The sequence below is a fragment of the Filicampus tigris genome, chromosome 12 (assembly GCF_054856515.1).
Source record: "Filicampus tigris isolate MCC_2025a chromosome 12, RoL_Ftig_1.0, whole genome shotgun sequence".
In the NCBI taxonomy this organism is placed as follows: Eukaryota; Metazoa; Chordata; class Actinopteri; order Syngnathiformes; family Syngnathidae; genus Filicampus; species Filicampus tigris.
Window position 1 is genome coordinate 17571472 of NC_141228.1, and position 27823 is coordinate 17599294.

The 27823-nt window shown below is 42.2% G+C and overlaps 3 protein-coding genes and 1 long non-coding RNA gene across 5 annotated transcripts; 3 read left to right on the forward strand and 1 right to left on the reverse strand.

Moving 5' to 3' along the window:
• The first annotated feature begins 1509 nt into the window (after positions 1–1509).
• Positions 1510–4371, forward strand: srd5a3 (steroid 5 alpha-reductase 3). The gene is made up of 5 exons (XM_086046801.1): positions 1510–1810; positions 1900–2051; positions 2253–2438; positions 2521–2646; positions 3475–4371. The coding sequence occupies exons 1-5, from the start codon at positions 1587–1589 to the stop codon at positions 3732–3734; spliced, it is 948 nt and encodes a 315-aa protein (XP_085902927.1). The 5' UTR covers positions 1510–1586; the 3' UTR covers positions 3735–4371.
• A 205-nt stretch (positions 4372–4576) lies between these two features.
• Positions 4577–8533, forward strand: tmem165 (transmembrane protein 165). Its single transcript, XM_086046802.1, has 6 exons — positions 4577–4928; positions 5859–6084; positions 6471–6646; positions 7178–7360; positions 7659–7764; positions 7884–8533. Exons 1-6 carry the CDS (start codon positions 4782–4784, stop codon positions 7958–7960), a joined length of 915 nt encoding a protein of 304 aa, XP_085902928.1. The 5' UTR covers positions 4577–4781; the 3' UTR covers positions 7961–8533.
• Positions 6665–10124, reverse strand: LOC147138799 (uncharacterized). The gene is made up of 2 exons (XR_015088920.1): positions 9448–10124; positions 6665–8075 (listed from the first exon to the last, which is right to left on the reverse strand). It is a non-coding gene; the product is annotated as an uncharacterized LOC147138799 (long non-coding RNA).
• Positions 9451–26918, forward strand: clocka (clock circadian regulator a). 2 transcript variants are annotated; one of them, XM_086046800.1, is made up of 22 exons: positions 9451–9633; positions 12264–12319; positions 16937–17098; positions 17173–17262; positions 18008–18064; positions 18140–18288; positions 18696–18787; positions 19040–19129; positions 19205–19325; positions 19435–19548; positions 20106–20227; positions 20407–20489; positions 20590–20696; positions 20782–20929; positions 21758–21833; positions 21934–22078; positions 22150–22250; positions 22666–22749; positions 23683–24027; positions 24104–24255; positions 24384–24567; positions 25782–26918. In XM_086046800.1, exons 4-22 carry the CDS (start codon positions 17219–17221, stop codon positions 25911–25913), a joined length of 2346 nt encoding a protein of 781 aa, XP_085902926.1. In that variant the 5' UTR covers positions 9451–9633; positions 12264–12319; positions 16937–17098; positions 17173–17218; the 3' UTR covers positions 25914–26918. The 2 variants fall into 2 exon arrangements, with proteins under 2 accessions (XP_085902926.1, XP_085902925.1); XM_086046799.1 differs by having other exon boundaries at positions 9452–9633; positions 22663–22749.
• The last annotated feature ends 905 nt before the right edge of the window (positions 26919–27823 follow it).

The following is a 27823-nucleotide window of genomic DNA, read 5'->3' on the forward strand; positions in this document are numbered from 1 at the left end:
ACCTCTTCATTCAAAAAACCACGCACGACTTTTCAATTTGCAACGAAGAATAAAAATCACTTTATTCATACCAATATTATCATTTAAAAAGTTAGTAAGGGAGACTGTTATGTAATTGCTGCACCTGTTTTGAACCTTTTATTCACCATGTGCTATGATGGAATAAATTAGATACATATGTAATATGTATCTATATCACATTGTACAGTTTGTAGTATGTATTTTGAAATTGCTTTTGCTTTTCTTTAATTTACTCTGCTGTCTTCTGCCAGGTCAGCGTTGCAATTAAAAATACCTTCTCAACTACCTTACCTGGATCAATGAAGTATAACAAAATAAATTGACGGACTAGAGTATTAACAGTTATGCAGCAAAATAGCCAGACTAGTCATGAAATGTATCCTCATTTGCTTTTCACACAGAGATTCTACAGAGTAGCAGCATCAGATACTTATGCTGTGTGTATGTTGTCTTTATGTTACAATAATATGTTCTATGCGCACTCACTAGTCTCACCACAGCATTCTGATTGATATTGCGTTTGTGGATTCACCCGTTTTTTTCCATCTCAGGGGGCTGCCGTTTTATCTTGTACTGTCACTTGCTGTCGACTGAAAATGACATCACAGTGCCTCGGGTCTCGGGTAAAGACCGTCACGGCTCACCTGTTTTCTGGGTTTGGTCATGTAATGTTTGCAAGCTGAGCCCTCAGGCACTTTGATGTCATTTTCAGTCGACAGCAAGTGGCAAAATGGCGGCCCAATGAGATGGAGAAAAACGGGTGGATTTTGCTGCTTAATTCATATTCTCCAAACAAACTATTTAAATACTATCCAGTGTTTGGACTTGTGAGGGAGCTTAGAACATAATATTTTAAAGAACATTTTTTACTTGATTTCTCCTACTATAGGTTTTTGAGAATATTTTAACAACCATGACCATCACTTCAGTTCTGGTGTTTTCTGGGTAACAACTCCACCAGCGTGAGTGCCAACTATTGCGGCAACATTCACAAGTGGGGGTGCAGTTTAAGTTGGCACAGTCAACAAGAAGAGGACACTGCCTCCGGCTGGGAGGGAGGGGAAGCAGGAAACAGTCCACACTTCCTCAGACAGGATGCTGCGCTCCTCCAAGAGGCATCCTGGAATCCAGAATCTCAAAGGCCTCGCACCTTACATGTTGACGCACAAAAGTACAGAGAAAGACAGAGAGAGCTCAGCAAAAAGGAAATGCGATGACTGGTGTATGAATGTCAGCGTGGTTGATAATCCTGGGCTTTGGATGAAAGCAGATAAATTTGGGATGTGGATGTGTACGTGCGTTCATTTAAATGTATTTACTTTTGAAGTTTTTTGTATCAGTTCCCTTATGGGCCATAAATTATGGCAAACTGTACAATGTATCACTCTTTAATCCAACAAATTACAAAATCACGTTTATATATACTACAATGTTTCAACCAAAAAAAACAACCTGCTAACAGTGTAAATGTATCAACGATTACTTGCATACGGAACCACGTGCGTTTCTGTTCGCAGACGGCTCACTTTCGGTGTTACACACAACAATAACACGGCGCTTCAAAAATGACTTGGAGCGCTTTCGACTTGCGTCTGATTGATTTCGTGTGGTTAGTTTTGTCTCTTTCTTTTTTCGCGGCGCTGTGGGCACACAAGATAGCAAAGCGCTTGCCCTTGAAATACCGAACGTGTTGTCTTAACGTGCTGTTCCAGGATCTGGTTCGATACGGAAAAACCAAGCAGAATCTCAAACGTGGCGACTGGCTGTGCGCATTTGACATTCCGAAGAGGTAAACCTGTTGTACAGTACATTATTTAAACTGCACGGATATTTTTTCTTAACACTTTTAAAAAAAAATCAATTTGCCTCGTCATTTAGGTGGTTCTGGCACTTCTATGCCACTTCCCTCGTTTGGAATAGTCTTCTGTTGGCTTTTAGCGTGAACGTGACTCTACGACAACATTTATACCCCAAATGGCTGACAGGATTAATAAATGTTCTGTCTGATTCTACACATACAGAACAACAAGGTAGGCTGGTGAAATACAGTACTTCCGGTTTTGTGTGCAACTTCCAGTGTGCAGCTTGATAGATGAGCGTTTCCTATAAATAGATAGGTAGGGTATGATTTCATGTGTTTTGGGATCATAAGCTGTTCCTGTAGAATTATAGATAGATGGCACGTGTGGTATGCTTTGAATCATCTTGTATGTTTTCGTTTCCTCACGTAGCTCCGCATGTGAGTACGGTGCTGCTGCAGCTTCTGCTGTGGTCACACGCTCTCCGGAGGCTTGCGGAGTGTCTCTACGTCAGCGTCTTCTCCAACGGCGTCATCCACCTGCTGCAGTACGTCTTCGGCCTGGCCTACTACCTCCTGCTGGGGCTGACCGTGCTCTGCTATGACCGCCAAACAAAAGGTCAAATAGACCCCCGAAAGGTATACCCATTGATGCTCTGTTTGATGTTCACATAGGTTGTGCTCTCTTTGGTGATTTTTAGCAAATGGGCCTCTCTTATCCCAACTGGAGTGGTGTCACGTTGCTGGGATTGCACTTTTCATTCCGGCCTCTTTGCTTCAGCATCAGTCCATGGTGCTTCTGGCTGGACTTCGCATTGGAAAGTCAGGTGAGCTTGTGCCAAGTTTTTGTTAAGTGTTTAAAGTGTGTATAAAACACATAGCGTGACATAAATACATAATATGCAAAGCGTTGAATACATTTTACTATCTTTACATTTTTTGTTGTTGCTTCAATTCAATGGACATTGTGCTGTTCCTTCTGGTGCGCATGCGCTTAGCCAAATGGGGACAGTTAATACAGACACACAAATTATACATGAAGACTGTCACAGCTCCTTAGTAAGCTGCAATAATATGAGTCTTTCTTCACAGAGGATAAAGAATATGTCTCTGAGTGTTGTTATATTACCTGCCTACATGTGTTGCTCCATATTTTATGTTCAAATATCCATTGCTTCAAGGGTAACACCTTGACAACAATGGTATGTGTTATCCCATCTATGTCGATATTTGTTAGTAATAAGATAACAGACAACACATACTTGTGCAACCACATTAACATATATATTTCAAATTGAGTTGAACAGATTATATGTCACATTAATGGTTGAGAATATTTGAAAATTATTTATTTTGGTCTCATTTTTATGTCCCAAAAACATCAGTTATTCTGATATATTCACTTTTTGCGGCATAGATTTGTGCCTTCACTTTATACTTACGTGGTCTACTTACTGTTTATTGAACTTTGGAAGAACTTTGGGAGAGTGAGCACACACACTCCCTATGTGTTCCAATTTACAAAGTGCTTAAAAACTGTGTTTTAATGAGTGTTTGAATGTGTTTAAAGTCAATCTTCCATCATTTGTCCCCTCCAAAGTTTCTGACTGCTAATAGACTCGTGAATGTTGGTTTCTTGCGTTTTATTGGTACAGGAAGGGTGGAGACACTGACTCATCGGATGCCAAAGGGCGGCTGCTTTGAGCTGGTGTCATGCCCGCACTACCTGGCTGAACTGCTCATCTACGTCTCGCTGAGTTTGGTGGCCGGCTGTCTTTCGCTCACTTGGTGGCTGGTGGTCTTGTACGTGCTCTTCAACCAGGCGCTGGCTGCGCTGCTCTGCCACGACCACTACATCAGCAAATACCCGTCGTACCCGGCCCGCAGAAAAGCATTTATACCTTTTTTGATGTGATCCTGGCAACCGGTGTGTATACTGTATTGTATTATGAGCCATTGTGGCTATTTATTTTTGGCTTTTCCAGTAGGTATTGCTAAATATAAAAAATAACAGATTCATGTGACATGAGTTATCCATCTCTTTCAATGAAAGTATATTGTGTATTTGTATAAAAAGCTAATTGTACAACCTAGAATGAATATTATTAGCACTTTTAGTCAAATTTGGCAGTGTGTCTGTCCTCTGTCATAACAAGTGCTGTACCTAATATTTTGGTTCTACTTTATTGATCCAAAGGGGTAAAATGTGTGTTACAGATACTTCATGCAGGGAAGAATAAAAAATAGTCGAAATTCAATAACATCTGTCAGGGTTGTGCAATGTCTTATACATCATAACTTAATTAGATGGATAAGACATGATGTGAGATGCTTTGGATCATGATCTTTTCCTTTTTGGTAGATGTTGGACATATGATGTGGTATGCTTTGGATCATGGACGATTCATTTCAATATATGTGTTTTACACATAATGTGGTATGCTTTGGATCATGATATTTTCCTGTATATGGGATGTGGTGTAATGTGGTATGCTTTGGATCATGAGCTGATTTTGAAAATATAGCATCTGCAGATACTTTTTTTCAATCCAGCTCTTGTGTTGTGTGTCCCTAATGAAGTGTCCCTCGCCGGTCTATTTTGGAACTTCCAAACAAACAGAATACTGTGCAGGGGCTTTCTTTTCCATGTTTTGTGATTGGCGTTTGAGACCATCCAATCAGTGAGCTGTCAACCTAGTTAGTTCCGCCCTCTTAGGACGCGTCATATTTAGATTGACCAATCACAGCGGCCGTTTATCTACCATGCGGCAGTAAGACGAGGACAACTTCCTCCGGAGTTTACGCCACAATACGCCTGTTTGTGACATCGAATAAAAGGGCGGCTAAAAGATGAAGTTGCCTTTTTTGGCTGCTACTGGTGGGATCTAGTGATTCGCCGGGGGGATTGTAGGGACGCGAGCCAGCGGCAAAGAAGCCATAAAACATCAAAATACGATCAAGAATGCCTCTCGGGGTCGGCGGTGGAGATGGACGGGCAGCTTGGAGCTTCTTCCTCCCGCTCGCCGCTTCGCTCTTCTTCGTGTTTCTGGTCGGAGTCGCAGCTATTCCCGAAGAAGAAAACGCCGCCAAAGAACGGGCTCCTATCGAGGTTTAACTTTTGTTTGAATTGTTCAACTATCGTGAATAAACATGTTTTTAAGCGACATTTCTGGCGTTAGCATCCGAGCGTAGCCGCTACATGCTAACGGAGACGTGTCAGATAGGGCACTCTGCTAGCGAGCCAAAACGTCGTTAATATTTACATTCGAATCGAATGTAAATATTAAATTGACTAACTTTCGAATCATTCGACAGTGAATACTACACAAATATATAATTGGAGGAGTCAGTATTCGGTTTAAAAAGTTTAGTTGCATTTGATGTTGACATACTCGTTCAATGCTAATTTTACACACAATGACATAACATTACGTATAATCTAATGTAATGCAATTCAATATAGTAGACCTCCGCATATTCGCGGTTCACAAATTAGACATAAACTCACCAGTTGCAGTTTTTGTGCTATTTCTGAAACTCAGAGCCCTGTTTAAATAGTTAAGTGGTAATTGCTACCAAGGATCCAATGTTTCCCCGCACTTTTGTCAATTATTATTGAAAACTATCCTCCATTGTATGCTAAAGTACTCCATGTGCTGTTTTTGTCCAAGACAATGCTTTTCAATTATTTTTTGCGACACCCCCAGGAAGAATACCCCCCCCCCCCCCCGCCAACTCTCCACCTCGACTTTAAATTTGTCATTTGTTTATAAAATTGTTGTAAGTGCATCTCTGTAGAGGAGCCAATACTCCATGTGCACACTCTAACAGTGAGAGCGCCACTGCCACATACTGTAGTGGATGTGCAATTGCATTTTATTCTAATAAGGCAAAAAAAGACCAAAAAAAATATGTTCCCTTAGGCGACACGCCCCACACCCCCAGCATCGCACTGATGCATGTACTCCCGCACTCACAGTGTATTTCTTTGAAATCTAATTTTCACATTTGCAATTTTCACACTAATATTCCTTTACAGATTAAACCCAGCGTCCCTCCCTTAGTGTCGGTGGTGAAGGAGGATGACCCCAGCAAAGGGAATTTGGGATTCATCCACGCCTTTGTGGCCGCAATTTCCGTCATTATCGTGTCCGAGCTGGGCGACAAGACCTTCTTCATCGCCGCCATTATGGCCATGCGGTACAACCGACTCACCGTGCTGGCCGGCGCCATGCTGGCCCTGGGGCTCATGACGTGCTTGTCCGGTGAGTTATGTCGTGGAACTTCTAACAGCGGGTGTCAAACTCATTTTCGGTGAGGGCCACTCCGAGGTCTCCCTCAGAGGGCCGTGAACTCATTTTCGGTGAGGGCTACTTGGAGCTCTTCCTCGGAGGGCCGTGATAATCAGTAAACCATAAAGAACCAACATCAGGCATCTAGCATGTACACAAAACATTGAACAATGTTACATAAACGATTGTATTGCGTTATAAAAAAAAATGTTGACACCAATTGTAACGGCCCAATATCGTGGAAGTGCCGTGAAAGAAATCCAGAGAAAAAGCAAAAGACTGGCATCTTGTGATGTTTGATACGTTTTTTGTGACTTCACGTTGGATGATGACACAGTCTTGTCCTCCACTCACCACAGTGCTGTTCGGTTACGCCACCACCATCATCCCCAGAATCTACACCTACTACGTGTCCACCGGCCTCTTCGCTATCTTTGGTGTGCGCATGCTGCGCGAGGGCCTGAAGATGAGTCCCAACGAGGGCCAGGAGGAGCTGGAGGAGGTGCAGGCTGAGATCAAAAAGAAGGACGAAGAGGTGCGAGTCCAAAGGCAGTGGCTTTAGTTTTGTTTTTATTTAGCTTTTTAAAACCCAGTGTAATAATATCATTTGTTTACATCCCAACAATCTGAGATGATAATCCAGACCGAAAAAAGATGCATGTTACAGCTGAGCTCAGTGTGGCTTTGATAGATAACAGTTTGCATTCAGCTTTGGCTTTGATCCGGATAAAGGTGCCGACTTCAGTGTTGGATGTTGTAGTGCGCTTGGGTTTGGCCAAGTGGGGCAGTGATTCAGCAGATATTGTTCTGTGTTGAAACTAGGTAGATGCTTGTGACTGTTGTCATCCATTTTGTAATACACATTAGCGCCAACTATGGGACTGGAGTGGAACTGCATCATCTGGCATGATGGCAGTGTTTTTCGTTAAATAGCAAGATTTTGCAAAAACTACACAAACAGTTTACACACTGAACTTTGCATGGCTGGACTGTGAAAAGATATGTCTTTGGGAGTGAATGAGTTAAGTGAAACTGGCTTACCATTTTCTCCCATTTTCCTGCTCAGCTACAACATTCCAAAATGGCCAACGGCGCACCGGACTTGGAGGCGGGGTCTGGCTCGACTTCGCCGCCGTCCAGGTGGCACAGTGTCATCTCGCCCATTTTCATCCAGGCACTCAGCCTCACCTTCCTCGCCGAGTGGGGCGACCGCTCCCAGCTCACCACCATCATCCTGGCTGCCCGCGAGGTGCGCCACGTCACACAGCACGCTCGTTCGTGGCTTATTTACAAATAGTTGGGTCTTTGGAAGTGCCTGCCCACTTTGTCGCAACAGGTTCAACTTCTTTGAATTGTTAGTACATCCGCCATCAGCGTAACAAGTTCATTTTAAAATGCTACGGGGACTTGTGATGTTTAAGGAAACAAAAATAAACCGCTCTGTGGTAGACGTGTAACAAATGGCTCACTGTTACATCTGAAGTCGTGTGGAACTATAATGTTAAGTGGGGACACTGCATAATGTCTCCTTTTCAAACCCGAACCAGGATCCATTTGGCGTGGCTGTGGGCGGCACGCTGGGACACTGCTTGTGCACGGGCCTGGCTGTGATCGGCGGCCGGATGATTGCGCAGAAAATCTCCGTCAGAACAGGTGAGACCACTTGAAAGGGGGAATTGAATTGAATTCAAATACAGCGGCGAGTCGCACATCGGCGTCACAGTTGCGAGATTCAGGGTTCGAATGTCACTGCTCTTCTTCTCGTCTTTCAGTCACAATCATCGGCGGGATCGTCTTCCTGGCGTTTGCCTTCTCCGCCCTCTTCATCAAGCCCGACGCTGGACTGTGAGAGCGCCAATTAAGGACTCTTTTAAGTGTACATACTGTATCCGGTAGTCGCTGTAGAGATTGATTGTACCGTGTTGGCTGCTCGTCAGAAATCCCAGAGTCTCCTCCGAAGCATTCTGGAAGATGTAGTCCGAATAAAACGGACGTTATTGAACTTGAAGCAAGCAGTTGTTTCCTCACAGCTTTTTTAGTTTTTTTTTTTCTTTCTTTTTCTTTTTTAAATGTGTTACTCAACATGCGGTACCTTCTGTGGTGATCTTTTAATTCAGGAATATATGTAATCAATTTCCTTTATTGATTTGTATTTTTTTTTCTGCTGTATTGGGGCACAAATCCTTTATGGTCGCTGTCACTCCACAATGTTTATTCATCCACGTTCTATTTATTTTGTTTCATGTTCCTTTTTTGGGAGGTGTTGAGGAAGCGGTGGCCAGGAAATATTTTTGTAAATGTTTGACAAGTCAGCTGTGAAATGTGTAACACGCCGCAATAAATGATTGAAGCATTCAATCGAATGCCTTTTAAAGTTAAATTGGTCAGTAAACAAAATTAATAAAATTGCTGTGCTGCGTGAGACGAATAATTTCAATGATCTTCTGAAATTCTGTTGAAATAATTGAATGCTGATATGGAGAAATTCTGGCGAATTAATTCAAATGTAGAATGTGAGACTCATGCTTTTTTTTTAAATGTCTCTTACTAATTTCAATTCCTAAAAAGTAGAGTATTGTTGAATATTGAAGTTATAGAAATTTAAATGGGTTGAAAAATTGTGGATTTATAAAATTTAATTAATTTTGGATTTTAAAAAAAAATATATTAATGGATGGAATTTTAAAGTAGGCCTTAGTGAATTTGAGAAAGTTAGAATGGTTTGAATAAGTGGCGAAATGGTAAAGATGTAAAATTTGTCATGGGAAAATGTTAAAAGTTAAAATGACTTGAAATGTGATATTTTTTCAAATTCTACATTCATTTGGGAATTTTTCGTGGAAATTGATGTCATTATAGGATTTATTTGTACGGGTTTTGAAATTATTCCCCCATTAATTTGAATGTTTTTCTATCTTGTGGAGAATGAGGAATTATCGGTTTAAGTGGTAATGTGTGGAGGAAAAAGTATATTTTTTAGTGCTTTAAGGATTAAAAATAAAAAAACGGCATTTTTTTAGATGACATTTCCAACCACTGTACTATATGTGGACAACAGGTGGCATCACAGTTAAGGATTTAAGCAACAAATTCCTTCCATTTTATGGCCAAATTTCAATTTCATTTCAGTAAATTTTAATATCCATAATGCAAATGTATTTACTTACCCATTGTGGTATGCCCCTTAATTTTTTTATGAAATGTTACGTTTACTGAAAAAACATTTAAATAATAATTTGTATATTTTAAAAATATAAATCACTCATGTGGTAGCGTACTTTTCAACTTTTGATCTGTACTACGTGACAATTTTGGTGGCACACCCACTAAATTCACCTATCATGGCACCTGGTCCAGGTGATCCAACTCATGTGCCCGGCATCGTGTCCCTCTCTCCGGGCATGTGCGCCTTCTCCCCACAGCATGTGTCCACTTCCATTCAGCCGGGCTGCGTCGTACCCGGTAGCCAGCTAGGAGCTCTACCAAGCCGGTTCGAAGTGGAATGACTGACTGTCCATGGGGGTAAGTGGAACACCGCTGGCCGCTCTGCTTCAGTGTCTGCATCACAGCCCACAAACCGGAACCGCGTCGCCTTGCCGGGCTTGGGCTCTTGCCAAAGGCCCGCTGACCCACATTCTTATCTAACGCGGCGGTAGCTAAGCTAATAAGCAAGCCGGCTAGCTTCGGCTGAAAGTAGGTTGACGCTCGCTTCTCTGGAAATTGACGCGTCGCTCTTTTTTTTTTTAATTCTTCCGTTTCACCGGGACGAGAAAACTACGACTTTTGTCTACGCCGCACGAGAAGTACCCTGAAAAGTTCACGTCAAATGTAACGGTAAGCGGTGACAACCTATAGCGCCGTTGTTTTCCGTAAAACTGCTGTAAAATAACCCGGTGTTAGTTGGTTAGCATGTGGGCTAAGTGCCGTTAGCCTAGCGGTGATTCGCCGGTCAACGTTGCCGGCCGGCGCCACCTCTGAGGCGGCTACGTGCGGGTCAAGGTGCCGTGCCAAGGGGCTCTACTCTGATGGGTCCACCGTGAAATGACCCGTTGCTTCTTTTGATTGATATTTCACTTATTTGTGATCCAATTGTTTAAGGTAATGTTAATTAGTCACTCATTTTCCACGTTCCAAATCGAGCTGTGTTGAAATTTTGATGACATTTTTTTTATATGGATAAGGACTCTCCTTGAAAGCTGTTTTTTTTTTTTTTATTGGTTGGCGCTACTGATTTGCCTTTTCAACTTTTGATGTTTTTGCAGGTTGTCAAATGCCATTTTAAGGCAAACAATGCAAAATGCCACAGACGGGCTAGCAAATTTCTTGTAGCAAAAGATATTTGAACCCAAATGATGTTGCAAAGCATGTAGCGAGATAATATATCAACACTCATAGCCATATATTAAACTGGTCAACACATTTTAAACAGAAATTCAGAAAAAATAATCCACCTGTTGCTGAACCTAATCCTTAATTCAATGACATATTTTATTATTGTTATTATAATTATTATGAAAATGTGATGTGTAGAGAAAAGATGTGGGAAGATTTGGAAGCAGTGCAACAAAATCATCTAGAAAAGTTTACTTGCATCTCTCTTTAAAACATCTAGTAAAAACGTGTTGACCAGTGTAGTTTATCCTCTGCAAAGAATAAGTCATATTACAGTGATGTACTGAGAAGCCGTGACCATCTCTATGTAAAGCCAAATGTCTGTATTAAACTGCCTCCAGGTGGCCCTGCTACACACGAAAGGAGCAGAACAATGTCTATTGAATTGAAGCAAAAAAATCTGGCAAAATTTGTCAAATTCTTTACTTTCAATTTCATTATGCCAATGGTGTATTTTTTTTGTAAAGTACAATATTACAGAGTGCTGTCTTTCTTATTAAATAACAAAGTAAACATTTTTGTGTCTGTGTTTTGACAGCTGGCATGTCAATTCATTTCAATAGGGAATGTTTGAGTTGCAACAAATGTGGTCATGGAACCAATTAGTTTCCAAGCACCACTGTCGTTGTTTACTTTATACTTTCATTCCGCACAGACATCAATTATTGCGTCGGATTTACTGTATGTACATTCTCGGTGCGGCCGAGCGGTTGGTGGAGAAAATTGTGCTCATAGAAGCTTTTCAGTCTTCTGTACTCTTGAAGTTCCATCAGGTGACCTTCTTGCCTTGCCGTCGAACCTCCTGACATAAAAACGTTGAATCGGCTATTCGTGTTCACCCATGTGGAAACTGCGCAGATAAACATCCGGCAGAATTCTGCCGCAAGTAAAGATACTGAAGATCTTTTCACAGACAGTAGCACGTGCTTCCAGATATGACAAAAGCAAGCTTGTAAACCAGGGGTCTCAAACTCCGGCCCTCGAGGGCTGCTTTCCTGCGTGTTTTTGAGGTTCCCTCCTGCAACACACCCGATTCAAATGATCGGGCCCGTTATCAGGCCCCTTTTCATTGTCCGGATTTGCCATGTCAGCATTTTGTGGTTGTAAGCAGGTCTTGAATGAACTCTTCTCAGTGTCATTTTCAAGAGAAGTTAACCACCATCTACTAACACTGGATGCCGCCGTGCCTTGAGATATGAGTTGATTTCATTCCATGGCCACACTTGTAACTCAAAACACTCTTATCTCAAATCAACTTTTCCCACTCTAATGTATTGAAATACAATTTTCAAAGCACATGGAAAGTGTTTTTTTTAAAGACTTCAAAAAAAAGAAAAAACAATTTATATGCTAGATTTTTAACCACAGACTTTTGCCGGTGTGAAACGTAACTCAGTATTTGCCTTAACGATGCAGGTATTTTCTAAACGATCTTTAGCGTAGCAACATGTCTTCGATGCGTGCCAATTAATAACCAGGTTCTATTCGTGCTCTTCCAAGAACAGGCGCTCACGTTTACCTTTCTTGGAAGTGCTCGCCGAAGGCAGGCTTGCTTGTGAATGAACTGCTAGCATTTGCGTGTTTGCATGTGCCTGTTCTCATATTGCAGCCGTGCTGCCGGTGACCCAGATGTTGTGATTGACCAGTGTGAGCTCTTCGCCTCTTGTTAACTCATTCCATCGAAATGTCATTTCAAAATGGGTCTGAAAAAAAGTCTGCTACTGAATGAGTTCAAGTAGCCTTTCTTGTCTTTTGATCAGAGGAAGACTTGACACGAGATCTGGACCGCTGCGCTAAGCTGCCGCAACGTGAGCAGGTAAGCTCTATTTAATGAGCGTCACATCAGTGCAAAGGTGTGACTTAACTTGAATGAAGTATTTCAACTGTTGTTACCCAGCTATTGTTTGCACGTGGGGCAGTGTTGGTGCTCCAATCAGAAGTGGCCGGGACTTTTTTTGTTGCTTGTTACCATGGAGACTAAATCAAGTCATCCGATTGTAAGATAGTGGCATCATATCCAGCTGTTTTTGAAAAAGGAATCAACACATCGTATTTGCATTTGGGTATCGCTGGAATATTAGACTTAGATAATTCCGTCAGGCAAAGTGTTTTTGTTTGTCAAACTCACCATTGAAGGATTATGTGATTTTCCACTAGAATTTGGTGTCAGAAGTGGGATTCCCTGGTGTGATCGTCCAGGCAATTTTCCTCCTTTTAATGCTGTATTCGAGCCATAACAGAGGCTGGATGACGCAGAGAATAATTTTCATGTGAAATACAGTTTCCATCTCAATTTGGTGTCAGAAGTGGGATCACTCATGTGATTGTCCCGTATATTTTCCAGATTTGGCGGTGGTATCAAAGCCATAACAAAGATGGGACTGTTTTTTTTTTTTTTTTTTTTAATTTATTCATTTTATTTAATGAATTCAAATGTCAATTCCATTTTTTTTACTACAATGTGACATCAGAAAAGGGATCCCTGGTATGATTGTCTCAGCAATGTTGCCTCCTTGTAAGATTTTGTCTGAGCCATAACCGTCTCAGCAGTTGATTCTCAGTTTTGCTATTTAGTGTGTTTTGATGAGGTGCAAAATGCTCATTTTGCCCCGCAAACGGTGATGCAAAACCGTATAATTTGAGCCTTATATCATGGCACCGATGCAGCAGCATCACACTCAGTCCATCGTAAAGGGTCCCAAAATACCCAACGTGAACCGTTCCACTTTTTGGTACCCCCTTGACAGCAGACTGCGTTCACTCGTGTTTTATTCATGCCCGACTAAGCTGTGGTCTACGTTCTGACAGCGGGGACCTTTTGAGTGATCACCGGTGTTCCAGTCTCGGGTGTCAGCCAATGACGCAGATGATGAGAAAGGCAACAAGGGGTTGCTATGACACCGGGGTTTACCTAACCGCATGTAACGTGCAGTCATCTTTGATAAAAGTGCGTCAATTATATTTTACTCAACTGCATAATTTTATGATTGCATATCCAGGCCTGTCTTAACATGATATTTTAATACAAGCGCTCAATTGTGCGTGGTTTAGACAACCTAATGTAACCCACTGCTTGAAAAAAAAAACAAAAAAAAAACACTCACAAACCACCACCAAAGCTCCAAAATTGCTTGCCTACATTAATCAGTGAGGAAACAATTACAACGCCAACAAAGGCATATCATTACAAGCTGAATTGATAAATTTTGCAAATTAAAGTATCTAAATGGGATTTGGGGGATGACAAATGACAACCTAATAATAGTGATGTGAACGAAAGTCAAGAAGTGGCACACAAACAGCGGATCAAGTATGCAGATGAGCGTGTAATACTGCTCTAGAAAGAAGCACCCTGCCGATGACGCTCCTTGGGCTGAGGAACAATGGGTTTCACTTTCAGGGGAGACTTGCGGTAGCTGTGGAGCAACTCGGGTCTATTTTTACACCGCACGGTTGCTATGGCACGTTGCCGTTCGGCGCCGGTGCCAGCTTCAGGCGTGGTGAGGCGCGTCACTAGACATCCACCAGTGACTCACATGCTCAGTGATTCGGTGGCCTACATCAGTGATTCCCAACCGGCGTGCCATGAGACATCACCAGGTGTGTCGTGGGAAGTTATCCGATATCACATTCGCAAATTTGACTACTCCTGGATTTTGGGGGAGGGGTCTATCCTCGGTTATTCACTGGAAAAACTCACTATTCGGTATTCACTAGGGCTGAAAGATTTTGGAAAATAATGTAATTGCGATTTATTTATTCTTTTACGAATATTGCGATTTAATATACGGTATGATAAAATCAGTAAGAAATAGGGATAGACCGATTATCGGGCGGGTCGATTATCGGCACCGATATTTGGCTTTTTGACGAATATCGGCTTCGGCCTTTTTTAAAACTCTGCTGGCCGATAATAAATCGATTTAAAACTGTGGAAATCAAAACAAAGATGTTTTGTTTAAGTTTTCCTTTGATCCTTTTTTAGGGTTGCTGACAATCATGGGTGCTCCCTGAATTTTTTGTTAAAATTTTATAACAGAGATGTATACTGTTAAAAATTTCTTGCAATAATGATTTTTTTTAAAATCACAATTATGCAAACCTGAAACATTGTTCAATAAACATGCTTAAAAACGTCAGAACAAAGTTAAGAGTACATTTTCCTTTAGATTTTGATGCCAATATTTTCCTTTTCACTGAAAATGAATATCGGCTCGAAATATCGGTTATCGGCCCCCTTGACTACTAATAATCGGTATCGATATCGGCCCTGAAAAAAGCATATCGGTCTTTCTCTAGTAAGAAATCACACAAACTAAAGTGCAGATTACAACAGCAAGGCAAACAAACCTGTGGCTATTTAATCTGCGGCTTTACCACTGCAACATATTCAAAAAATCTTGTTTCATGAAACATGTGAACTGCACTTATTAAAATGCTGAACTCATCGTCTTGACCGGAGGTCACTAACTCAGTGCCCCCAAAAACCAAAAAAGACGACCCAGAGACACAACTTTTTGCCCGTCTTCAGTTTCATTCATGAAGTCGGGCGACGCAACGTCTGGTGACTTACAGACGAATTTATCCTGATATATGACCGTGCTCTGCCACAACCTTGTGGCATCTATCGGCAAATGCAAACACTTTTGGGTGGGCATCAATTATTCGTGGATTTTCGTTCATGGTGGCAGGGCTAATTCCCATCAAGGCCTTGGCCCGAAAATTCATTTAATACAAACAAAGTATCATTGTTCACCAACAGTATCTGTCAAGAACTTATATTGACAGTCAAAACAAATAAATGTGTAAAATGCGTGCTTTGGCTGAAAGAGTTGGCGCACATCTTGACTAATTCGTCTGTTGTTAGGAAAGTCTTTTTCGCATAGCGTGACTGCAAGCGTCTGGGCCCGCCTGTGCTGGGAGGTAAGGTGGAATGAATTTGACAGGGTGGTGCTGGCAGCAGTGGGTCGGTGTTACCCGCGGTGCTGTGATTAAGTTTGGAGGGCGGACGAGGATAAAAGTAGGTCATTGGGCCGGCGGGTCAGTGAAGCAGCGATGACATCACACTTACACAACCTCTGCTCTCCCGGTTATAAAACGCTCGCTCGGCAGCTTCTGCTTCCCCAGGCTGACGGCCGTGCTGTCTTCTATTGTGCACGTGACGTACTCGCCGCTGCGTCTCCGTCGCTGCCACCGCTCGCAGGGAGCACAGCCCCCGGGGGTGGGGAAGAGGAGCCCAACCTGAAGTCACGCGAGTCTCATGTAGGCAGCGGCCCGATTGCACTGCGTCGCCTGAAGTCACTCGGGCGTGAGGATGCCATTATTTGTCACTATTTATAGTGACGCAAAAGCAGACGGTGACACTTAGCCTACCACAAGCCATGATTGTTAACCTTCAGGCAAACACTCAAGGCCTATATCCTTAACATGGCCACTAACCCCTCCCTCACACTAACCCCTTAGCCATAACTCGTGACACTAACATAACCTCAGGTCATATCCATTAACCGAAACACTTTGACATAACCCTGCTCGAAGCATACCTATCGCTAACCCCTAGTGGAATAAGAGTTAATCCACTCGTTTTAGCCATCTCAGCGGGCGGCCATTTTGTCACTTCTGTCGACTGAAAATGACATCACAACTGCTCAGGTAACGACCAATCGCGGCTGACCTGTTTTCTGAAGATGAGCCGTGATTGGTCGTTACCTCAGCCCTGTGTAGTTGTGATGTCATTTTCAGTCGACAGAAATGACAAAATGGCCGCCCGCTTAGATGGCTAAAACGAGTGGATTTTGCTGCTTAACTCATATTGCACAAATGCAAATATTAATCAGAATGCCGTGTTTCAACTAGTGGGCCTGCTGGGAACGTATTCTTGAAAAAAAAATGTTTGGGTTGATTTCCACTTTAAAGATAAACAAAAAAAGAAATACAGACCAACTTATAACAAAGAATAACTTTATCAACATGTTCTTTTAGTCTGTCACAGAAAAGATTTGAAGTGCATCTATTCGCTTGAAATAAAAAATATTAAATGAGAGCACCACTGCCACCTACCGCAGTGTATGTGCAATTACACTATTGAGGTTCATCTAACTTTATTTTGTTGCTGTTCTTTCACATTTGCATTAGTGTACATTTGCGAATGGCAATATTTATTTAAAAAACATAGTCTCGTTCAAACGTCAGTTTTTAAGTTGTTGTTGTCCTCGATAAGAAACTCTTAACTCAAGGCACCGCTGTGTTACTGTTCAAGGCAGTTCTTGTCGTGGATTTGTTGTTTTTCAATTATGCAAGTATACCTAATTAAGTGACGAGAGACTCCTCATCAAAAGCATTGCCGAGAGAAAGAAGTCATTGTTTCAAGTCGAAACTTGCCTAACGCCTGTGGTTTTTTTTTTTTTTTTTTTTCCCCCCTCTAATCTCATAGATTCCGATGTCGTTGCCATGTGTCAGGTTCCCACGCCGAGTCGACGCCAAGACCTTTGGGCAGCTCTCGAAGCACTGATCCGGGGTGCCGCCTCGACACCACCTCGGTCCGCTCTCCTCCTCCTCCTCGTCCTCTCTCCGGACCGGCTTGGCTGTCCGTGTGGTAGGACAGCCTCGTTTTGCAAGTTTTCATGGTGTATGCCGTTATGATTTATTTTCCCTCTAATTTTCCTAAAGGTTGATTCGCAAATGTCTTCCTCGCGATTGAAAGACCCCATCTGACATGGTAACCCTGAAAAGGATCAAAATGACCTCAAGCATCGATCAGTGAGTCACAGTGCAAGAAAATACTTTCAAAATTTGCATTCCCCTCAAATAGTGGCCTCCGCTCTATTAAATGTCGTGCCCCGGTTAATCTTTTCTATTGGCTTTGCTTTGCCTGAGATACAAACGCTGTGTGGTGGCAGCAAACGCAACGCAACTCAACTTACGACATCCACAATAACCAACAGTTTGGCAGCTCGTGAAAAAGTATTAAAAAAAAAGCCATTAAACTGTTTAACACCCCTCCCAGTTAAAGTATACTGCCAAACCAGAAATAAAACAAAGACAATTGCGCATTGTGTATTTCAAAGAACCAAACAACTTTTTGCCTTAGGAATGTCCCCGCTAGCATCTCTCAGCATTCGCACTCAAACGTTGACCTTTTCTGTAGTTTCACAAATAGTGGCCTTTACTGTTGTTGAGGCCATGTCTCATTTATTCGCATAATCCGTCGTCCGCTTAAAAAAAAAAAAAAAAAACATGCTGCACCTTAAGTAGTAGACTCACCCCCCACAACTCGGTACTTTTACTAGGTGTCGCAATAGATGCCATTACAGCAACAGGTGCTGCATCTATAAGGCGGACATTTACAGTGGCCTTTTTCAACATTATAAACAAAATAAATGCCTACTTTTTTTTTTTTCACATGCAGTGCCACTTGGGTACCATTACTCGGGACTGCTACCGCCAATAGAATTTAAAGGGAACGTGCACCAAATTGTAATTGTTTCTTTCCTGTGACCTTCAGGGATGACGGAAGCATCTTTGGGTTAGCGGATGACGATGACAAGGACAAAGCAAAACGGTGGGAAAGTGTTTTTCTTTTCTTTGTTTGTTTGTTTGCCAGAGGCATTCTTGACGCGAGCAAATGTATGCGCAGCGTGTCCCGCAACAAGTCGGAGAAGAAGCGGCGAGATCACTTCAACGTCCTCATTAAGGAGCTGGGCACCATGTTGCCGGGCAACACCCGCAAGTTGGACAAGTCCACCATTTTGCAGAAGAGCATCGACTTCCTGCAGAAACAACAAGGTAACCAACGACCTTTAAATAAAAGCTCCGATTTGATTGACTTTTTTCAACAAATATCACATTTCCGATTTCAAATGTCCCTTTGCTTGTAGAAAAATCGATTGGTTATTCAAAACAAGCTTTCAAGCTTCAAGCTGTCTGCTTGTGGAAACGACCTTCTCTTGTAGCCAAGTGCACACCACCGTGTTTCTTTAATATTGTTTATGAATGAGTTTTTTTTTTTTTTTTTTTTTTTGCAATTACCAAAAAATCTACTTAAAATAATTTTTAATCATATTTTTAAAATAATTAAAAAAAAAAAAAAAAAACGGGTGTGAAAAAAATCACCAATCAATAAATTTAGAATTGATCAGTTATCTGTGACTCGCCCAGTCTTAACTGACCGCACCTTTTTCCATCTCCGTCAGAAATCTCCGCGCAGTCCGAGTCGACGGAGATCAGGCAGGACTGGAAGCCTCCGTTTCTTAGCAACGAGGAGTTCACGCAGCTGATGTTGGAGGTGAGGCGCCGCTAGCTAGTGCCATGTGAAACATAAATCCCCCCCACGATTAGGATAAGGGCCGTTGATATTGTTTGAAAGTAATCTTACAACATGCAGGCTAGACAAAAACAGGCTAGACAAAAAAAAAATGGAAGAATAAACACAATAAAGGGGACTGTGTCCTTTATTATTTTGAGCTTTCGAAGCAAAAACATACACACGTGACAAAGACTTGCTAACAACCTACCCTGACGGTGTGATTGCTCTCAGGCATTGGACGGCTTCTTCCTCGCCATCACGACCGACGGGAACATCATCTACGCCTCGGAGAGCGTCGCGTCACTTTTGGAGCACCTCCCCGTGAGTTTTCCTGTTCTTTATGCGCATCATCTGTAACAACGGGAGTGTTCAAAAACATGCGTTGTTGTGTTCCAGTCTGACCTCGTGGATCAGAACCTGTTGAACTTCCTGCCTAGGGGGGAGCACTCGGACGTCTCCAAGCTGCTGTCCTCACACATTCGCGAAGGGGAGATGCTGACCCCTGAATATCTGAAGAGTAATCCCCCCTTTTTTTTTTTTTTTTTTTTCTTGCCTGGGATTCTAATTCGCGAGTGTGTGCTGTGCTAGCATTTAATCACGTCGTGATTGTCCTCATCAAATTACAGCCAAGAACCAGCTGGAGTTCTGCTGCCACATGCGCCGAGGGACCATGGACCCCAAGGAGCCACCTGTGTACGAATACGTCAAATTTATTGGAAATTTCAAGTCCCTGAAGAATGGTGAGCTAATAAATAATAGTGTCTAAAAAAAAAAACTCCCCGTATAGTCTTTAAACTTATAGAAATGGAGACTTCATCTGCGGTGAGGCTGTTTTAATTGTGTACAAAATTACAATTCATTGTATTGTCCATAAAGCGCATAATGAGAGCAAAGTAGTCCAAATTGTCATACAAAAATGTAATATCTAATTAAGTAACACAAATCATATTTAATATTCCAACAATAATAAAAGTATGTAAAATAATAAATGCAATTTCTGACATTCAATTACACACCGTAAACACGAGCACAGTGAACAATGTGTAAAAATATACATACATAGAAAGTACAGTATATCATACAAACGTACAAACATGTTATGTAAAAATATTACGTATATACTGTCGTAGAAGAATGTTTTTAGATGTACAGAAATCTAACATAAAATCATATTTGATATTTCATATTAATATTGAAAAAATACCAAGCCTTCCATTGATCCAATTATTTGTATGCAATCATGACACAAATCACATTCCCGTAATATTTCCTCCCTTTTTTCGTTTGTACCCCTTAGTGCCCAACCGCACTCACAACGGATTCACGGAGGCCGTCATTCAGCGATCGCTCCACTCGGCCTTTGAGGAGCAGTTGTGTCTCGTAGCCACCGTGAGGCTCGCCAAACCCAAATTCATCAAGGTATGTGCACACTCTGGCTAGCTGGGTGGGCACTTGTTACACTCAAAATCAAGTCTGTACTTTCAAACGTGCAACCCCACTCGAGACACCAAATCGTCTCGATGTAAAACGGAATAATCGATATCGTATCAATGCAAAAATCAGTGAAGTAACTGACAGTGGCAATATTTGCCCCACAGGAGATGTGCACTGTCGAAGAGCCCAATGAGGAATTCACCTCCAGGCACAGTTTAGAGTGGAAGTTTCTCTTCTTGGACCACAGGTACACTTAACCCCTTCAATAGGAACACATGTATCTAATGATGCTATGAGGTGTTAATTTAACACTCTATAAAGTCATTCTTAAATTTGGGGGTGTCCAGAGCTCCGCCTATTATAGGTTACCTGCCGTTTGAGGTTCTGGGCACATCCGGGTATGACTACTACCATGTGGACGACCTGGATACGCTGGCCAAATGCCACGAGCACCGTGAGTACGGCGGTCTGTTAAGAACTGTGTTACGACGAGACGGACCCTCCACTTTTTACCGTCTTCAACCTTGCGTGTTTTGCAGTCATGCAATACGGAAAAGGAAAGTCCTGTTACTACCGATTCCTCACCAAAGGGCAGCAGTGGATTTGGCTACAGACGCAGTACTACATCACCTACCACCAGTGGAACTCTCGGCCGGAGTTCATTGTCTGTACTCACTCTGTTGTCAGGTAAAGGAAACGGTCGCAAACGCTGTTTTACAATGTGATGCAAAACCTTGGGTTTAATAAACTAGATTAGAACTTCCGTGACAATCTGGTGTCAGTACTGGGATCCTTCGTTTGATCATCAAAGAGTCACGGCAGAGGCAGGGTGCTGTAAATGGCAGTACACTACTGAAAAAAATAAAATAAGCAGAAAAAAAAGGAATTCGCTGACAAATTGGTGTCAGAAGTGGGACCCCTCATGGATTGTCCCGCAAATTTTCCTCCTGAGGTTTCATCAAAGGCGTGAACTGAAAAACGAAATAATTCGATTTTCCATGACTAATTGGTTTCAGAAGTGGGATCCCTCGTGTGATTGTCTACGAACCATGACGGAAGTGGGATGGTGTGTGTAAAAAGAAGTAAAGCGCTGTAAATGCAAACCAATAAACAAGACAGTCTACCTTAAAAACGGAAATTACTAGGATTTCCATGACAAGTCGATGTCAGAAGTGGGAACTCCCATGTGCTCGTCCATTGCCGAGGTGGGATTCACTTTAAAAAAAAAAAAAAAAAACTACTGTAAATTTATCTGCACTTTGACTATTATATTAACATGACAATGTGGTGGTGTCAGAAGTTGGATCCCTCATGAGATCTTGCAGTATTGTGTAAAAATAAGTAAAGCAATTCAATTGATCAATTATCCTTGAAAGATGAGCTGATTAGATTTCCAATGACAATTTGCTGTCAGAAATTGGATCCCTTGTGTTATCACCTATCACCAATAATAGTACATCCTGAGGGGCGTTTGATTCCAACTTTCTAATTGCTGCATAATTTCTCATCCGTCAGCTACGGTGAAGTGAGATCGGAACAGCGGCGAGACTCTGGGCCCAAAGCGTCGCCGCCGGAGATGACGGCAGACAAGGTGAGCGACGCGATGCGTCAACTACGTCATTGTTCCCCCAACCCCGCCCCCCCGCAATCCCCCCCCCCCGCTGACCTTCGCGTCCTCCCTCGCACTCCAGCAATCGCAAGACTCAGGCTTGGAGTCGCAGCCCAACACCTCCAGCCTCAAGGAGGCGCTGGAGCGCTTCGCCGACAGAGGGACGCCCTCGGCATCGTCGCGCAGCTCGCGTAAATCCTCCCACGCGGCGCTGTCGGAAGCCTCCTGTAAGTGGGATCCCGCTTCTGACGCCACGGTGTTGGATCAAGCGGGTTCATGTGGTTTGCTGTGTCCTCAGCGTCTCAAGCGAAGATCCAAGGAGGCCAGAGCACGCCGGGTCGGCAGGCCGCAACCAACGCAGGCGCGGCGTCGCAAAGGAGATCGTCAATCGGGAGCCAGGTTGGTTCTGAATCCCAAGAATGTGGCGCTAGTGGGAACTTGTTATATTCGATTGAGAATTTGGTGTCAGAATTGGGCTCCCTCATCGGATCATCCATAGGGGTTCTGAGGGTGCTGCTTGGGCAGAGTGTTTTCGCTTGTCGAGATCGCCAGTAATAGATTTATTTGATTTTCCGCGACAAGTTGGCGTCAGAAGTGGGAGCCCTCATTTGAACTTCCCACAAGTGTTCCTGCTTTTCAGATTTATCTTTTGTGCTACTCTCCAGACTGCAGCTTGCGCTATTCCCATGGAGCAATTTTTTTTGTATGAGCACCACAGATAGATCTTTAGGTTTTTCACAGCAGTTTTTTTAAATCTCATTATCTGTGTTTTATGTTAAAAAACTATTTTATGTTGTGTGGGTGTCTCCAGCAGTCCGTGAGTTCCCAAAGCACAGTACAGACGACATCGATGGTTTCACAACAACAACAACAACAACAAATTCAGACCAATGCACAAGTAAGATTTCCCTCATTCTCACAGTTCTCCAATCCTGCTCTCTTTTTTTTCTTGTCCCGATCGTCCTAACTGGCCGTGTCATATAACTCGGGGTGTCGACAATATTTTCCTTCATTTTGCGCTCTTCACACAAAACCCGCTGAATGTACAGAAAGCTGTGTGTGACGTAGAACTCCCCGATGCTGATTGGCTGGCGCAAGGCGAAGAGGGGAAAAAGGTTCACTTGTTTTATCCGCGCCGAATGGGCGGATTTTCGATGCTCCAAACGCGTCATCCGCGCCGCTCCGCACGCAACCGCACTCGCCCGCGCTAACTACATTGACTTCAATCGAATCGCGCCGCCAGATTCAATTGAACAATTCACATGTAGCAGCACCGAAACTGCTCCTGCGTGATGACGATAAATGGGAATTGGAATCAAACTGCAATGACCCCCGAATACATCACGGAGTTACTGTACGCTACTGAAAACTTATACCGTGTTTTTCGGACTGGAAGTCACATAGTCTGACTCGTCCTGCGACTTATACTCAGGTGTGATTTAAAATTATTTTTTAATTCCAGTTATCTTAATTCAAGTCACCACAGATTCATTTTAAATTAAGAAGAAAAACTTTTCCATAGGTAGAGGTTGAAATTTAAAATCCCACCGTCAGCACAAATAGGGAACGGTTGCATTTCCAAGCTCTACTGTTCTTGGCCTCGGTTTTTGTAAAATACTGTATATTTCCCCAAAAAACGTGATTAACAGTCCAGTCCGACTTATGTATGATATATATATATTTTTTTCTTCTTCAAGAACTATTTTTTTTATAGTGCCGCTTATACTCCGGGTTTGCATATAACATTATGAACATCTAAGCAGTCTCATGGGATGTTCATTCCCTTGGGCTCCGAGACGTTTTGCCTCATGTTGGTATTTGCGCCCGGCAGGTGTCGTCGGTGCAGCTCTCGGGCCAGCTGGACAGCGTGCAGCACATGAAGAAACAGCTGGAGCAGCGCACCCACGCCATCGAGACCAACATTCAGCGGCAGCTGGACGAGCTGTGGAGGATCCAGCAGGAGCTGCAGAGGGTGCAGGAGCAGAGCCTGCAGATGCTCATGCAGAAAGGAGCCGTTAATATGAGCGCCGTGCAGGTGGCCCCCCAGGTGGTCCAGGGGCCCCCCGTGCTCAGCATGCAGGGCCAAGCGGTCTCCGCCGGCCCTCTGCAGACCACCATCCAACAACAACAACAACAGCACGCTGTCCAGCAGCAACAGAACACGGCATTGGCACAGGTATGACACTCCGTATCCGCGACTCGAGTCCGCCGCCTCTGTCCAAGTCAAATGTCAACGTCGGTATCCTCCGCAGCCCCCGCTGGCGGCATCTCTGTACAACACGGTGATGATCCCGCAGCAAAACGCCGCCAACGTGCTCCAAATCGCTAGCAGCCTGCCGCCCAACACGGGCGCTAACGCTCCCACCGTCGCCACCTTCACCCAGGACCGCACCGCCCAAATTAGGTTTGCGTGGTCTTCCTTTTTATTTCAGGGACGGGGTAACGTAGGACACGTTATTTGTGAGGCAAAACTGTGCACGAGCCGACAACTGAGCGCAACTATAAAACGTGTTCATGTTTTTCCCGGGGCAGGTTCCCGGCCACCCGCCAGCTGCTCACCAAGCTAGTGACGGGCCAGATGGCGTGCGGGGCGGTCATGGTGCCGTCCACCATGTTCATGGGCCAAGTGGTGACGGCGTTCGCACCCCAGCCGGGCCCCACGCAGACCATCAGCATCGGCCAGCAACCCACGCAGCAACAGCAGCATGAGCAGCAGGTACACGGCTAGTAATTGGCAGCAGCACTTGCATTTTGTTTTGGATTTTTGTTTGTTTCAGGCCCGAATCAATATGATGTTTCCGTGTGGTTATGTTGTTTGCAATAACGAGGTAGTTTGCCGCCTAAATGGGCTGCAGAGGAAATTGAACCTAGGAAATATAGCAAAACAGTGGAAAATTAGTTTAATTTTATTTTATATATATATTTTCTTCTTTTTGGCAAGAAAATATTTTGTATTTTATTTATTATTAAAAATTGCTTAAGTAATCAATACTTATCCTATAGATGTATTATGGATATTACTGAAATAAGTACATTATTTTCAGTTAATTAATTCGATCAGTAATTTTCACAAGGTATTGTGGTTTTTTTTTCATCGATACAATTTAGTAATATTATTAATCAACATGAGTTATCATTTGTCATCATTACCGCAGTTGTTCACCGCAAGTGTAACTATGTTCACTTACAGCTTTTAAAATTATGTTTTTAATTGTTTTTTTTACTCATCAAGAAATCCATCGAGATTCATTAGATTTTAAATATAATTTATTATAAATTATATATTACCAATTTTTGAATAATGAAATAAAATAGGAAAAGTGTTTTACTAACTTGGTACAATTTTTTTAAATAGAAAAGATAATTATGCTTTATTAATGAAAGGATAAAACTTTACAATTTTAAAGAATTGTATAATTACAAAATGTATTTGCCAATAAATTATAACATTTTTAAAATAAAGTAAAATGTAAAAATAAAATGTATGATTTTTATTACTAATTAAAATAACACTTAAAAATGCATATATTTCTATTGATAAAACTGTTTGCAAATTCATAAAGTACAAAGGAAGAACATTTTTAATTTTCAAAATTTAAAATTGATGCATTGATTGATATTTACATTAAATCTACTTTAAAAGAAATATCTCAATGTTGTATTAAAAATATTTAATGAATTAATCCAATCATTAGTTTTCACAATTCATCATTTCAATTTTATTGAGGTCCTCCTCCTTTATTTACAGTATAAAAATTTCCTTGTCATTATTTATTAGGAACATTTGTAGGTCCATTTTTTTTAGGGACTTTTTACAACAGTTCCTCTCAGCTTGATCAAACAATTTACATACAGTACATAAAAAGATCCTAAAATAAATCCATGTCATGCGGATAAAAAGTAACACGAGTGTGTGGCTTGACGCTCAAGGCTCCGCGGATGCTACACGGAAGTCAGTTGATCCTGCCGGCGGGGGCCTTCCCGTTGCAGCAGGCGGGAGCATTCGCCGCCGCCGCCAACCAGCAGAAACAACAGCCGCACGCCCACAGGACGGACACTTAGACCAGTCACACGGTTCCGCAGCTGCTTAAAGCCGCCGGGCTTGGGGGGCCAACTGGACTGAACCCCTGAAAAATCCCCATTTGCACTGAAGGCCGCAACGGCGCCCGCGTGTGGCCCTGAGAATGGCGTCGCTGCGTCACTTTTATGCCAGGGTTCCCCCAAACTGTCCCACGTCAATCAAGCACATTGTCATAACATCCACATGCACTACTAGAAAAAGTTGGGGATATTAGGGGGAAATATCAAAATGAACAGGAATGCACTTTGACCTTCACAGCTGAACTTAATTTGACCTTCTCCAAGCAATTTGCTGTTCTCTAGCAAGAAGCTGAATGGAAAAATATAGAGGTTCTAATGCATTTTAGGTCCATCCTGAAATCTTACCCAATGCCCTTAATCCAAAAATTTTTGGGAGTAGTCTATACTTCTTTAACTTATTACAACAAACACGCCACGACCCAATTAAAACAGACCTATGGCCCATTTTTGGGCCACGACCCTTGCTTTTTGCAAAAGCTCTCGCAAAACCCTTTTTTTGTTCCCTGCGGATGAACTATTTTTTATGAAAAGAAATGTGCTCTGGATTGGACTTTGAACTACTGTACTGAAGGTCATGTGTAATATATAAATGTAAATATTTAAAGGGGGTGGGGGGGAGAAGTGCTGTTTTATATGACGCATGAGGGTGAATATGCTCTATTTCTAGTGTTGTAAGAAGAAATTTTCTCTAATGACAATCCTTAATGAAATTTGCCAAAAATGATTAAAATGTGGTGCAAAATATTTTGCTGAGTTTTTTTGGGGGGGGGGTATTTTTTAATGTCCCGCCAACAACAAGCCTCATATCCGCTACCTGCGTTATGTTTTTTTTAACCACGTCCAGTGTGAACTATTTCTGGTTATCTCATCACATATATGCTCCAGTTGTTAAAAAAAAAACAAAAAAGCTCAGTGCTCACACAGCTTCTCTGTCATACTTCAAATAAAGCTACCATGTCACTCAAACCAAGGAAACTGTTGTTGTTGTTGTTTATCACCCATCAGAATATGTACAAAGTATGTTTTATTGTTAGCTGCATTTATTTCATAATATTTCATCCATGTTCTAGTACACTCTTTGTCCTCACTAAGACAATTCAGGGTACTCGTAGAACAGCCGACTTACTAGTAATGCTTTTTTTTTCCACTGCTAAGGTCACTTTTGGCCAACTAGTATGTAAACCAAGTTCCTATTATTCTATTGTGCTGCATTAGTAACATGACTAGGCTCAACTAGTAAGCATGTGTCACAAACTAACATCCTCCCGAACCCCACTAAAAAGCACAAAAATGCCCACTAGTAGTTTTGCCTCACTAGTAGCATGTACAGTAGTTCTCCTACTGGTACGTGGTGTCATGATTGCCTTGAATGTAATTTGTATTTTATTTCATTTTTTAAACGTATACAGGGACAGTGCATACTAAATTCAACAGTTTCCCTTAAATATGCCAGATTATAGCCTATGGCTAATTTGCATCTGTTGTACCATTGGTATGTTGTTAGAGTAAAAAAGAAAACATAACGTCATACAAGTTTAAAATTACAGTACAATTTCAAAGAAGAAAAAGAATACAATAATGGACAGCCATAAATACGTTGAAGACCGAGTCTGAGTATGATTTGTAAAGTGCTACAGTGCTAGGTTTCATACATTGTTGGATAATGGCGACATCTAGCAGTTGGAAGTGGACTTACATTTAGATCCTGGTTTCACAGTCAATACAATAAAGTATGTTTATTTTCTTATAATCGTACATTCATTGTTTTTTTTATTTTTAACTATTTTATATTGAAATGAGTGCTTAATATGACCAATCTTGATTGGTTATATTCTAGTGGCACTGGTTAATTTTTTCCCTATTTATGTATA

Excerpts from the sequence above, each read along its gene's own strand:
- srd5a3 (XM_086046801.1), top strand. The coding sequence starts at position 1,587 with ATGACTTGGAGCGCTTTCGACTTGCGTCTGATTGATTTCGTGTGGTTA. Across the intron at positions 1,811-1,899 it reads GCATTTGACATTCCGAAGAG|GTGGTTCTGGCACTTCTATG; the intron begins GTAAACCTGTTG and ends CTCGTCATTTAG. Across the intron at positions 2,647-3,474 it reads ACTTCGCATTGGAAAGTCAG|GAAGGGTGGAGACACTGACT; the intron begins GTGAGCTTGTGC and ends TTATTGGTACAG.
- tmem165 (XM_086046802.1), top strand. The coding sequence starts at position 4,782 with ATGCCTCTCGGGGTCGGCGGTGGAGATGGACGGGCAGCTTGGAGCTTC. Across the intron at positions 4,929-5,858 it reads AAGAACGGGCTCCTATCGAG|ATTAAACCCAGCGTCCCTCC; the intron begins GTTTAACTTTTG and ends ATTCCTTTACAG. Across the intron at positions 7,765-7,883 it reads GAAAATCTCCGTCAGAACAG|TCACAATCATCGGCGGGATC; the intron begins GTGAGACCACTT and ends CTCGTCTTTCAG.
- clocka (XM_086046799.1), top strand. The coding sequence starts at position 17,219 with ATGGTAACCCTGAAAAGGATCAAAATGACCTCAAGCATCGATCA. Across the intron at positions 18,065-18,139 it reads GACAAGGACAAAGCAAAACG|CGTGTCCCGCAACAAGTCGG; the intron begins GTGGGAAAGTGT and ends ATGTATGCGCAG. Across the intron at positions 20,930-21,757 it reads TGTACTCACTCTGTTGTCAG|CTACGGTGAAGTGAGATCGG; the intron begins GTAAAGGAAACG and ends CTCATCCGTCAG.